Raw genomic sequence first — 13,152 nt, 5'->3', positions numbered from 1 at the left:
AGAGACTGCTGGTCAGTAATATGTGATAGAGACTGCTGGTCAGTAATATTTGATAGAGACTGCTGGTCAGTAACCTGGGATAGAGACTGCTGGTCAGTAACCTGGGATAGAGACTGCTGGTCAGTAACCTGGGATAGAGACTGCTGGTCAGTAACCTGGGATAGAGACTGCTGGTCAGTAACCTGGGATAGAGACTGCTGGTCAGTAACATGTGATAGAGACTGCTGGTCAGTAACATGTGATAGAGACTGCTGGTCAGTAACGTGATAGACTGCTGGTCAGTAACGTGATAGAGACAGATAGTCAGTAATATGTGATAGAGACTGCTGGTCAGTAATATGTGATAGAGACTGCTGGTCAGTAATATGTGATAGAGACTGCTGGTCAGTAATATGTGATAGAGACTGCTGGTCAGTAATATTTGATAGAGACTGCTGGTCAGTAACCTGGGATAGAGACTGCTGGTCAGTAACCTGGGATAGAGACTGCTGGTCAGTAACCTGGGATAGAGACTGCTGGTCAGTAACCTGGGATAGAGACTGCTGGTCAGTAACCTGGGATAGAGACTGCTGGCCAGTAATATGTTATAGAGACATCTAGTCAGTAATATGTGATAGAGACTGCTGGCCACTAATATGTGATAGAGACTGCTGGCCAGTAATATGTTATAGAGACATCTAGTCAGTAATATGTGATAGAGACTGCTGGCCACTAATATGTGATAGAGACTGCTGGCCACTAATATGTGATAGAGACTGCTGGCCAGTAATATGTGATAGAGACTGCTGGTCAGTAACATGTCATAGAGACTGCTGGTCAGTAACATATCATAGAGACTGCTGATCAGTAATATGTCATAGAGACTGCTGGTCAGTAACATGTGATAGAGACTGCTGGTCAGTAACGTGTGATAAAGACCGCTGGTCAGTAATATGTGATCTAGACTGCTGACCAGTAACATGTGATAGAGACTGCTGATCAGTAACATGTGATAGAGACTGCTGGTCAGCAATATGTGATAGAGACTGCTGGCCAGTAGCGTGTGATAGAGACTGCTGGTCAGTAATATGTGATATAGACTGCTGGCCAGTAATATGTGATATAGACTGCTGGCCAGTAATATGTGATATAGACTGCTGGCCAGTAATATGTGATATAGACTGCTGGCCAGTAATATGTGATATAGACTGCTGGCCAGTAATATGTGATATAGACTGCTGGCCAGTAATATGTGATATAGACTGCTGGCCAGTAATATGTGATATAGACTGCTGGCCAGTAATATGTGATATGGACTGCTGGCCAGTAATATGTGATAGGGACTGCTGGTCAGTGATATGTGACACCCTGTGTCAGCTTGTTAGTTATGTGGGAGAGCCTGAGACTGCTGGTTAGTAATATGTGAGAGCCTGAGACTGCTGGTCATTAATATGTGAGAGCCTGAGACTGCAGGGCAGGTATATGTGAGAGCCTGAGACAGCTAGTCAGTAATATGTGACACCCTGAGACTGCTGGTCGCTTGGTCAGTAATATGTGAGAGCCTGAGACTGCTGGGCAGTAATATGTGAGAGCCTGAGACTGCTGGGCAGTAATATGTGAGGGCCTGAGACAGCTGGTTAGTAATATGTGATAGTCAGAGACTGCTGGTCAGTAACATGTGACAATCTGAGATTGTCTGGGAGCTGTGCTTGGTAACTGTGTGACAGATTGAGATGGCTTGAGAGCTGTGTGACTTCCTGAGACTGCTTGGTAGCTGCCTGAGAGCCCGAGACTACTTGGTTGCTGTGTGACAGCATGAGACTGCTTGGTAGCTGTATGACAGCATGAGACTGTTTGGTAGCTGTGTGACAGCATGAGACTGCCTCGGTAGCTGTGTGACAGCATGAGACTGCTTGGGAGCTGTGTGACAGCATGAGACTGCTTGGTAGCTGCGTAAATGCATGAGACTGCTAAAGAAATGTGTGTGAGGACCTGACTGCATCACACACAGACTGACAATGATGTAACATGTGAAGCGAGAGAGACTGTCCTGACATCAGTGTGACAGCGTTTGATTGTCATTGCTCTGCTTTACAAATTAATGATGATAATAAGAATAGGAAGAAATGTTTAGAAACTAAAAGGGAAATTGTAAACAAACACTTAAAGTGATTGTACAGTATAAGGAATAAAAACCTAGTATTAAAAAATACTCTTAAAAAACCGAAGCACTTTAATTCATTAAACTTTACTAACACACTTTTTTTATTTTTAATAATTACCTTTTTGTTATGGTAAACATACCGCCGATCCTCCGCCCGCATCTTCTTCTGTATTTTGCAGATCAGTGACAAATCCAGCTTGCTCCAATTGTTGCGTACACCCATTGGAGTCCAGCTCGTGGGGCACGCAACGGTTGGAGGAAGCCGGATTCGTCATTGATATGCAAAATACAGAAGGAGAAGCGGGCCGAGGATCGGCGTTCTTTTTACCGTAAATTTTTTTTTTTTAAAAAAAAGCGTGTTTGTAAAGTTTAATGAATTGAAGTGTTTCAGATTTTGAAAATATATTCTCTTGGCATTGCAAGGAAAGTATAGAGTAGGGATGCACCGAAATATCAGCCCTTCGAAATTTTTGGCCGAAAATGGACCAATCCGATTTTGGCTGGAAGAGGACAAACCTACCGAAAATGTGGCTGTAGCCGTCTGTAATAACAACTAGCGTACCTTACTCCTACTCCTCTGTACTACTAAAGCCGAATAATGCACTCCCCTTAATAAGCGTCCAGTAACTTGTCCCAGGACTATATTCTCCAGTTAACCATTTATAATTTGCTTTATGTCTCAACCTGACCCCTTCTATATCACTGTGCTATTTTAACCCTCTTTTTACCTCTTTCCATAGTGCCAATTTACCAGCCCCTATATTTCGCTTAAACCATTCTGATACCCGGTATAATACTGTACTCAGTACACACGTTTCCATACAGCTTCAGCTGAACTATTGCTGAACACATCATCGGTCCACTAATATAATCTTAAGCCTTTCAGTTAGAGGGGTGAAGATTTGTACTGTTGCCTGCGAGAACGGGACACCATGGAAAGGCAAACTCCTCCTTGGTCGCAAAATCTGATGACAGCTGCTGTGTGTTGGATTTTGCAACCACTGACGTGTGCCCTTAGGAATGTGGTGACGTCACGGTCGCAGATTTTGAAGAGCGCATGTGACATAGGTCAGCAGTTGCAAAATCGGAAACACAACAGCTGTCATCAGATTTTGCGACGGAGGAGGAGTGTGCACGTGTGCGCCTATCCATGGTGTCCTCTTCTCGCAGGCAACAGTACAAATCTTCACCCCTCTAACTGAAAGGCTTTAGATTTTGATGATGTGTGTTCAGGAATAGTTTAGCTGAAGCTGTATGGAAAAAGTAATTTTCGATTTCAGTTTTCGGCTAAGGGCATCCTAATTTTTGGTTTTGGTCCAGAATTTTCATTTTGGTGCATCCCTAGTATAGAGATTTGCGGGGGCATATAAATAAAACATTTAAAGGGACATTATTGTTGAACAATTACATGTTTTAATTTGTATGTATGTAATTTTAGCACTAGGGACCCAACAATGCTTTGTGTTTAACCTCTCAAAGTATCTGGCTGTAACCATTTTAATGCAGCAGTGCTCTGTGGTCTCCAATTTGGAGGGTCGCTAGTGCTAAGATTACCCGTTCTAACAAATAAGACCAGGTACTTCTTGCGCTATAATGTCCCATTAATTGATACATAAATGAATAAAAAAACAAATGCATTATGAAAAAGAAATTTGCATTTATAATCATAACCCAGTCACTACTTTATAATCATTTATAATTGTGTGTGTGTGTGTGTGTATATGTATATGTGTATATATTTATATCTATTATTTATTGCCATATGTAATGTAGACTTTTCAAAATCTGAAAAATAAACAAATCCTACACTATGTCACACCGTTGAGGGTTTTTGCACTGTTTGTAGTGAATATTATTTATCACGTGTTCTCAGCAGTTTAATTACTTAAAGGGACACTGAACCCAATTTTTTTTCTTTCGCGATTCTGATAGAGCATGCAATTTTAAGCAACTTTCTAATTTCTATTATCAATTTTTCTTCATTCACTTGCTATCTTTATTTGAAAAAGAAGGCATCTTAGCTTATTTTTTGGTTCAGTACTCTGGACAGCATTTTTTATTGGTGGATGAATGTATCCACCAATCAGCAAGAACAACCCAGGTTGTTCACAAAAAATGGGCCGGCATCTAAACTTACATTCTTGCATTTTAGATAAAGATACCAAGAGAATGAAGAAAATTTGATTATAGGAGTAAATTAGAAAGTTGCTTAAAATGTCATGCTCTTTCTGAATCACAAAAGAAAAAATGATGAATTAGCTGAACAAATCCTGTCTGTTAAAACTATGTATTGCTTCCAATTCTATGATCTATTCCACATGACTGCTATTTAGTGTTAAACGTCAGCAATTAAAGACCGCATTCAGCACAGCACTGCATGTAATATGTTTGTGCAGAAATGTTGCTAATCATGTTATCCCAATTTAAAGAGCTGGGGTTAGGTGTAACCCTTTGTATGCCTCACTCCACAACATATTGTAGCCCCTGCCAGGATCTAGAGCCATTTTAAATAGTGCACCTGTGGCTACTTAAAGTGACGTGAAACCTAAAAATGTTAATTCATGATTCAGATTGAACATTCAATTTTAAACAACTTTCCAATGTACTCCTATTGTGAATTTTGCTTCATTCTCTTGGTATCCTTTAGTTTAGGAGCAGCAATGTACTACTGGGAGCTAGCGGAATGCATCGGTAGCCAATGATAAGAGGTATATTTGTGCTGCCACCAATCAACTGCTAGCCCCCAGCTCCTGAGCCTACCTAGGTATGCTTTTCAACAAAGGATACAATGACAACAAAGCAAATTAGATAACAGGAGTAAATTGGGAAGTTGTTTAAAATGGTATGTTCTATCTGAATCACAAAATAATCTTTTTGGGTTTCATGTCTCTTTAAAACGGCTTCCCTGGATTTTTAAAAACTGACTTAAAGGGTCAAATATGTTGCCAAAAGTATTTTAAAACTTATTTAAAACTTATTTTGAAATAACTAATTTTTATTTTTTTTAAATAATTACCATTCAACCAAAATACAAACTATTTTAAAATTATTTTAAAGGTAAAAATGGACAGTAAAGTTAAAGGGACAGTCTAGGCCAAAAAAAAAACTTTCATGATTCAGATAGAGGATGCAATTTTAAACAATTTTCCAATTTACTTTTATCACGAATTTTGCTTTGTTCTCTTGGTATTCTTAGTTGAAACCTTAACCTAGGAGGTTCATTTGCTAATTTCTTAGACCTTGAAGGCCACCTCTTTTCAGAATGCATTTTAACAGTTTTTCACCACTAGAGGGTGTTAGTTCACGTATTTCATATAGATAACACTGTGCTCGTGCATGTGAAGTTATCTGGGAGCAGGCACTGATTGGCTAAACTGCAAGTCTGTCAAAAGAACTGAAATAAAGGGGCAGTTTGCAGAGGCTTAGATACAATATAATCACAGAGGTTAAAAGTACATTAATATAACTGTGTTGGTCATGCAAAACTGGGGAATGGGTAATAAAGGGATTATCTATCTTTTAAAACAATAAAAATTCTGGTGTAGACTGTCCCTTTAAAACTACACTTTCCTGGTCCTGATTCTGCTAAAGCATGCAGGTTTAAACAACTTTTCAATGAACTTCTTTTATCAAATTTACTTCATTTTCTTGGTATCCATTGTTGAAGAGTTAATGCTTAACACACATATACCTCTTTTCACTGTTCATCAAGTTCCCACTAGTGCATTGGTGCTCCTGAGCCTACGCAGGGTTAACTCTTCAACAAGGATACCAAGAGAACGAAGAACATTTGATAGAAGTAAATTGTCTGATTTTGACTTTACTGTTCCTTTTTTACCTCTAAAATCATTTAAAACACTTTATTTTAATTGTGATTAATTATTTAAAAAAAGTAATTAAAACCAGTGTTTTCAAAATAAGTTTTAAAATAATTGTGTCCTCCTATTTCTATTCTGAGACGTAATTTTTCATAACTACACATTTTACATTCATTTAAAATTATTGTGTGAAAATAAAGTTCTCCATTAAGTATTGCTAATATATTGACTAGAAGAGGTAAAACTAAATGTACGTTTAAAAACTAGTTCTGAAATATGTTTTTAGACTCCCAATTTTTAATCATTAAGTATTGTTGAGTATTGTTTTGTGAGATCTAAATTCTCATAGTGGTACAAATGACAGAATAAATATTTTGGATATCTGTGAATTTTCAACAGTAAAACAACAATTAAACAAACAATAATCAATGAATTGGTACATAAAACTTTGTCTTTGCGTCTTAAAGGGATATTCAACACTTAGTGTAACATGTTTTTATATTGTAAATTAAAAAACGGAGGTCCGCCTACACTATACCCCTCCTCCCTTGCCGCCTTGCTTCTGTCCTAATCAGCGGCGCTAACTACTCTAATACCCGGTCAATATGGATGCCGAACTCCCCCCACTATTACGTAGCTGCCTTCTTCTTAAACTGATAAGCAAATCAGAATCCAGTCCTCGGACAGAAATTGCACGCGCGTGCAATTTCTGTCCGAGGACTGGATTCTGATTTGCTTATCAGTTTAAGAAGAAGGCAGCTACGTAATAGTGGGGGGAGTTCGGCATCCATATTGACCAGGTATTAGAGTAGTTAGCGCCGCTGATTAGGACAGAAGCAAGGCGGCAAGGGAGGAGGGGTATAGTGTAGGCGGACCTCCGTTTTTTAATTTACAATATAAAAACATGTTACACTAAGTGTTGAATGTCCCTTTAAGGAATATTTTTATTGTATGGAGTGCTTTTTCTTTTTTTACTTTTTGTTGCACAATTATCCCTCTAATCCACCAGAATAACATTCAATACATCCACTTTGGATATGCTCTGGATAATATCCGCTGCGCTGTGTAATAACCCCTAGTGTCCGCTCACTACACACTTGTACACTATTCACTTTTTACCATCAACCCCAGGTAAATATTGCATGTGTAGTTCTTCAGAAATATAGCCACTATACTCATAGCAATTCCAGGCTAAATCATTTTCCAGACAATCAATTCTTTACCAGAAAGAGAGCTTTAATTAGAATCTGCCCAAATTACAGAAATGTTACAGAGACAGTTACATAAAGAGGGTTTCAGTCATACTCCCACACGTGTCCTTTCTATCAGTTATTACAGGGTGGGTGTCTTTGTGTGCACTTACCCTTTCTTCCTATAATGACTATGTGTGGTTGTATGTGTGTGTGTGTGTGTGTAGAGTGTCAGTGTGTGTGTGTGCATACCTACCAACCTTCCATCCCAATTGCCCTGTTTCCCTATCAGCTTTCCTGCTTATTTCCTGTGATCTTTCTTTACTTGGGACAAGATGACTTTCTTTTGAAGAGTAAAGTACTTTGAATATGTAAAGACCTTATCTCTTTGTTGTTAGTTTTATAAGTTCACATTTGTCTACCACCTGTGTCACATCCTTCCTTTGAGAGTTCATTTTTAAGAGTTAATTTGGTTTACATGCTTGGGAATAGTTTGAGCAGCTGATTCCAGATATTGTGTACTGTATATTTTTGGGTGTTTATTACATAAAGTTTTTATTTTTTATTTCTCCTACTAGGTGAAAACATGGAGGGTATAAAAGCTGAGTGTGTTTACCAAAAAGAATCAAACAGGAGCTGGAAAGTGCTGATCTTGGGGGTCCTGTTGGCATGGCTAGTTTTGGTCCACCTCTTAGTTAATGTGTGGCTGCTTCTTCTCTTCTCTGCTTTAATGGCAGCAGTGGGAGCCTGGCTTGGACCACATGCTATACTTGGGAGTGGAACCACAGTTCATCTTGAGAGGTTTATTGCATTGGAACGAAACAAGGTGCCTCCAGATGCAGAGGGGCACTTAGATAAAGAAATCAGACAGACCATAGAAAAGATCATCCAAGATTTTGTCTCATCCTGGTACCGTCGGCTTAGCCATGAGACAGCTTTTGAGGATGAACTTAGAGGGGTCATGTGGGACCTTGCCATGGAGCTTAAAGAAAGAGTGAAATGTGCAGACCGTGAAGATCTGACTCGAAAATTGCTCATTTTAGGTGGTTGTCACCTTCAGTGCTATAAATGGGCGAAAGCACGTGTTGAAGGAATTGACAGCAGTACTGAGAAAGAATCGCGATTATGGGATGCTTACCAAGAACTTAGCCCTGTGCACCAAGCTCTTGCCAGCTCTTCTGTAGAAGTCAACCATGCCAGATGGTTAGTAGAACTTCTTCTAAAAGAATTGGTGCCAGCACCACATTTGGAGAGCCGTACTGGAAGACACTTAGTTGTAGAGCTCATTGCTTGTAATGTTGTGTTACCACTAGTAGGAAAGATGTCCGAACCAGACTGGATCAACATGATTCTAACCAACATATTTTCTAAAACTCCTCTAAAAGTAGAAGAGGATAAAAATGAGACTCCAGTTCAGCCAGTAGCACCAAAAACACTTTCTCTGGCTATAAACCAAGAACAAGCTCCACAACTGGTTGTCCTGCCCTCCCCATTGGTATCTAGCTTCTCCAGTTATGATGTGATAGAAAGTGTAGATTTAGAGCAGGACAGTGAACCTGGGTCTAGAGATGGACTGGATGGCATTGAGGAGATGGAGTCAAGCAAAAACAAACTTGATGTTTTCTCTGTACATTACTTACAGCCTCCAGCATCCAGCAGTCCTTTCTTCCTCTGTGAGGAATCTGAACTTGAGTCACCCATTTCAGATTTGGGACGAGAAACTGACCCTCCTCTCATGAACTCTTCTGATGACCTCCTTTCTGACTGCTGTTTGGACTCCCTGACTCCTGCTGAGAGCCCTGTAGTTGCCCCTCATGAAGAAAGTGCAGGAGGCATATTAAATGATGCGTGTTTACCGCATCCAGGTGGAACCCTCCACCGCCCTGAAATTCTTATAGAGTCCACAGAACTGACATCAGAATTTACTAATACCCCACCTACAGACAAGGAAGGCTTCAGCCCAATAGAGCCTGCTCCTTTAATCACATCATCCCCAACTGTTCCTCTTCATCCTTTTAGCTTTGTGCCTATTAACAGTCCAGATGGACCTGTGCTAATCCAAAACCTCAGAATTACTGGAACCATCACCGCCCGTGAGCACAGTGGGACAGGATCCCATCCATATACACTGTACACCATCAAGGTAATCACACCTAACTGTATTTAGATATGCCTAGTTAGATATTTGCAGTTATTCTTGTGCCTTATGGTTTTGTGTAGCTGAGCACTACATAACCAATATAATTTATATCTACCTATTCATTTACAGATTTTCTGATTTAAGGTGAATGCAAAATGTATTATTAACAGTGAAATAAAAAGATTGTCACGCTTATTTCAGGTTTAGAATAGATCAATGAATGCAAAATATGTTGTTAAGTATTTGGGGTAAATGTAATACTTATTAAATATATGTTATACGTACTTCTAATTTAATATGCAATAGCGATGTATATGCGCATATATAAAAAATGGGGGCAAAAAAATGGGGGGCAAAAGCAAAGAAAATAGAATTAGTCTATAGTCATCCAATGAGAGATTGGTTAGCATTAACCAAATGTAGCAGTGTACAGCATAAATCCTGTGTGTTAAAGAAGAAAAAAATGGGAAAAACTGAGAGATGTTCCCCAATTTATTAATCGAAAAACATGCAATCTTAAAACCATACTGGCCCCTTGTATACCTAAGAGTAACGTCACCCTATGTGATGGGGATCTAGGAGGGAAGAAACTTAAGGGTTTCTTCCATGTCCAACTAGTATAGCAAGCATGGTATAAAAATGGATACCTTTTAAATCTAAGGTTACAAGTGAGGTATTCAAGATGAAGGAGATGATATATTGTCATGACAAAGGCATCATCTATTTGATTGAATGTGGGTGTGGGTTACAATATGTTAGGAAGATATCTAGAAAACTTAGCGACAGAATTAGAGAGTATCTTCTCCAAATGAAATGGAAGAAGGATGATATCACTCTAGGTAAACACTTATGTATACTTATATTTATGGGTCTATGCAAAGTGTCTAAACATTGGAGATGTGGGTCGATTTGGAAAATTCTTGTCGAATCCAAATTTATATTTATTTAATTTAGATTGCATTTATCCTAAAGGTTTGAATGCTAATATAGAAGCATTTCATTTATTCAAATTTTAATGAGGAATGTTTAGGTATATTGATTATATGTATTGAACATACTAGTTCTCAATATGCCTAATAATCAGCCAGATTACGAGTTTTTTGTTATAGCTGGCTCGCTACTAACTTGCAAGTTATTTCCACCGCTCACATTTAATAGCGCTGCTATTACAGGTTTTCCAAAAACCAGCGTTTGTGGGCAATATGGCACCGTTGAGCTCCTTACCGCACACAAATACCAGCGCTGCTTTGAGCTGCTTTGATGTGCTCATGCACGATTTCCCCATAGATGGGGAGAGCTGGCTAAAAAAAAGCCTAACACCTGCAATGACGGAGCGTTAAACTCCATAACACAGCCCCATTGATTCCTATGGGGAAAGAAAGGTTTAAACATAAATTAACACCCTAACATAAACCCTGAGTCTAAACACCCCTAATCTGCCGCCCCCAACATCACCGACACCTACATTACACTTATTAACCCCTAATCTGCCGCCCCTGACATCGCCGAATCCTACCTACACTTATTAACCCCTAATCTGCCGCCCCTGACATCGCCGAATCCTACCTACACTTATTAACCCCTAATCTGCCGGCCCCAATGTCGCCGCCACCTACCTACACTTATTAACCCCTAACCTGCCGCCCCCAATGTCGCCGCCACTATACTAAAGTTATTAACCCCTAAACCTCTGGCCTCCCACATCACTAACACTAAATAAATATATTAACACCTAACCCTAGGTCTAACCCTAACACCCCTAACTTTAATATAGTTAAAATAAATCTAAATAAAAACTACTATTTTTACCGAAATAATACCTATTTAAGACTAAATACTTACCTTTAAAATAAACCCTAAGCTAGCTACAATATAATAGTTACATTGTAGCTACCTTAGGTTTTATTTTTATTTTACAGGTAAGTTTGTATTTATTTTTTTTATAATTTTTTTATTGAGGTTGTGCGAAAACATTACAACGTATATAAGACATGCCAGTAAAACAAACATGAATGGAGTATTTCAATGTGACAATTTCTATACAAATGGAAGACAAAAGTCTCAATAGGAATAATCTCATGGAACCTCTTTTTCTATTTTACATGAACTAAAATTAGCATTTTGAGTGGTCACTTTTGGACCTGTAGATTTAGAATAATTTAACAATTAGTACTATAAATGATAGCTAATGGATAGCGTTGGTCAAACTTATTATGTTAAATAGAATGGGTAAAATCAACAGCATAAGATTATGTGAAAAGGGATATATATATTGGACAATCTTGCAAAACTTATGGGGGAGACGGAGCTAAATATAATGAGAGACTGCAAGATTTTGCTATTGAAGAAGGTAGATAAGATGCGGTATATGCTAGAAGAACCGCGTGTTTAACCCTCCTATTAAAGGAGGTTTATTATATGGGATGGGGTGAGGGGGTAGGAGGTGGTAAGTTGAATATGGTGAGCAGATAGAGCATCTGATTATCCTCCAGATATGCCAAGTGATTGTACATGTAAGGATTTACAATTGAGTCATCTACTGGAGTATCGGTGCTCTCCTGCGACTTTTTAACAAGCCCGCCTAGATTCAGTATGCCCAAGTAAATTAAACCAACCATATAAGCTCTATAACTTTTAAATGTAAGGTGCGGATAATGTAATGTTCTGTTAACTAAACCTGGACATATAATAACCAAAGTACTATCCAGGAAGTAAGTAAGGTGAGTACAATACAGGTAACAGCCCCCAATATAATTGATCATTGTTTGGTACTGAGGGATAGGATGTTAAGCAGGATATATGAGTTTGAAGCAAAATAGAGATAGGTAAATGTGAAAATAATTAATTAAGCCATGGGATATCTCCTCCCAAAGAACAGAAATACTCTGTCACCCGGATGTGGGCCCCCCATCCAGGAACAGAAAGGTCAAATATAATCAATACCAAGGGAAAGGAGATTATGGCAACCTATGTTATGCTATAGTGTAAATTTAATACGTGTATGCGGTACCCTAGCTGAAATGGCAAAAATTGTAAAGTGGAGACATCCTCAGACCGAACGTCATCCATCAGAACTATGCGAGGGAACTAATAGTACATTAGGGAGATGATCTCAAATTACATAACCCAGGGGCTGACGACTATGATAAATAAGCACAATGTTAAGTTTAAAAATAGCAAAATATTTCAGACAGCTTATTAAGCAAGATATTAGTATGGTCAATTAACCCCTTAATGACCGAGGATGTACGCCATACGTCCTCAGAAAAAATACAGTTAACGCCTGAGGACGTATGGCGTACGTCCTCGGTTTGGAAAGCAGCTGGAAGCAATCCTGATCGCTTCCAACTGCTTTCCGGTTATTGCAGAATGCCTCGATATTGAGGCCTCCTGCAATAACAATTTGTACCCCTCCGGTGCAGAGAGAGCCACTCTGTTGCCCTCTCTACACCGGACATCGATGGCCGCATTCGTTGGTGGGTGGGAGCTGCAGTGGGAGGCGGGTGGGCGGCCATCGATGGGTTCTAAGACACAGAGGGGGGCGGGACAGTCGGGCGCGTGCACGGAGGGCGGCGGGCGCGTGCACGGGGAGGGAGCGGGTGGGAACCGCTACACTACAGAAAATTATCAAGTATAAGTGGGAGGAAGGGGGGAAGAAATGCCCCCAAAAAGTAATCTAAGGGATCTGGGAGGGGGTGGGGGTTGGTCTTGGGCTACACTACAGCTACACTACAGAGAAAAATAAAATAACAAATAAAAAAGAGACTATATAGTGTAAACTGGGTACTGGCAGACAGCTGCCAGTACCCAAGATGGCTGCCAAGAGGGTAGAGGGGGAGGTTAGAGAGCTGTTTGGGGGGG

At 39.5% G+C, this 13,152-nt stretch overlaps 1 protein-coding gene across 1 annotated transcript in view; it reads left to right on the top strand.

Moving 5' to 3' along the window:
- Positions 1–13,152, top strand: part of SNX19 (sorting nexin 19) — a 212,328-nt gene that overhangs the window by 4,548 nt on the left and 194,628 nt on the right. Inside the window, exon 2 of the mRNA XM_053691505.1 lies at positions 7,730–9,294. Within this exon, the coding sequence (XP_053547480.1) occupies positions 7,738–9,294 (1,557 nt within the window). The 5' untranslated portion in view covers positions 7,730–7,737. The remainder of the gene's footprint in view (positions 1–7,729; positions 9,295–13,152) is intronic.

This window comes from Bombina bombina, chromosome 8, assembly GCF_027579735.1.
Source record: "Bombina bombina isolate aBomBom1 chromosome 8, aBomBom1.pri, whole genome shotgun sequence".
In the NCBI taxonomy this organism is placed as follows: Eukaryota; Metazoa; Chordata; class Amphibia; order Anura; family Bombinatoridae; genus Bombina; species Bombina bombina.
The sequence above is the reverse complement of the archived record's forward strand: the minus strand, read 5'-3'. Positions and strand labels throughout refer to the sequence as shown.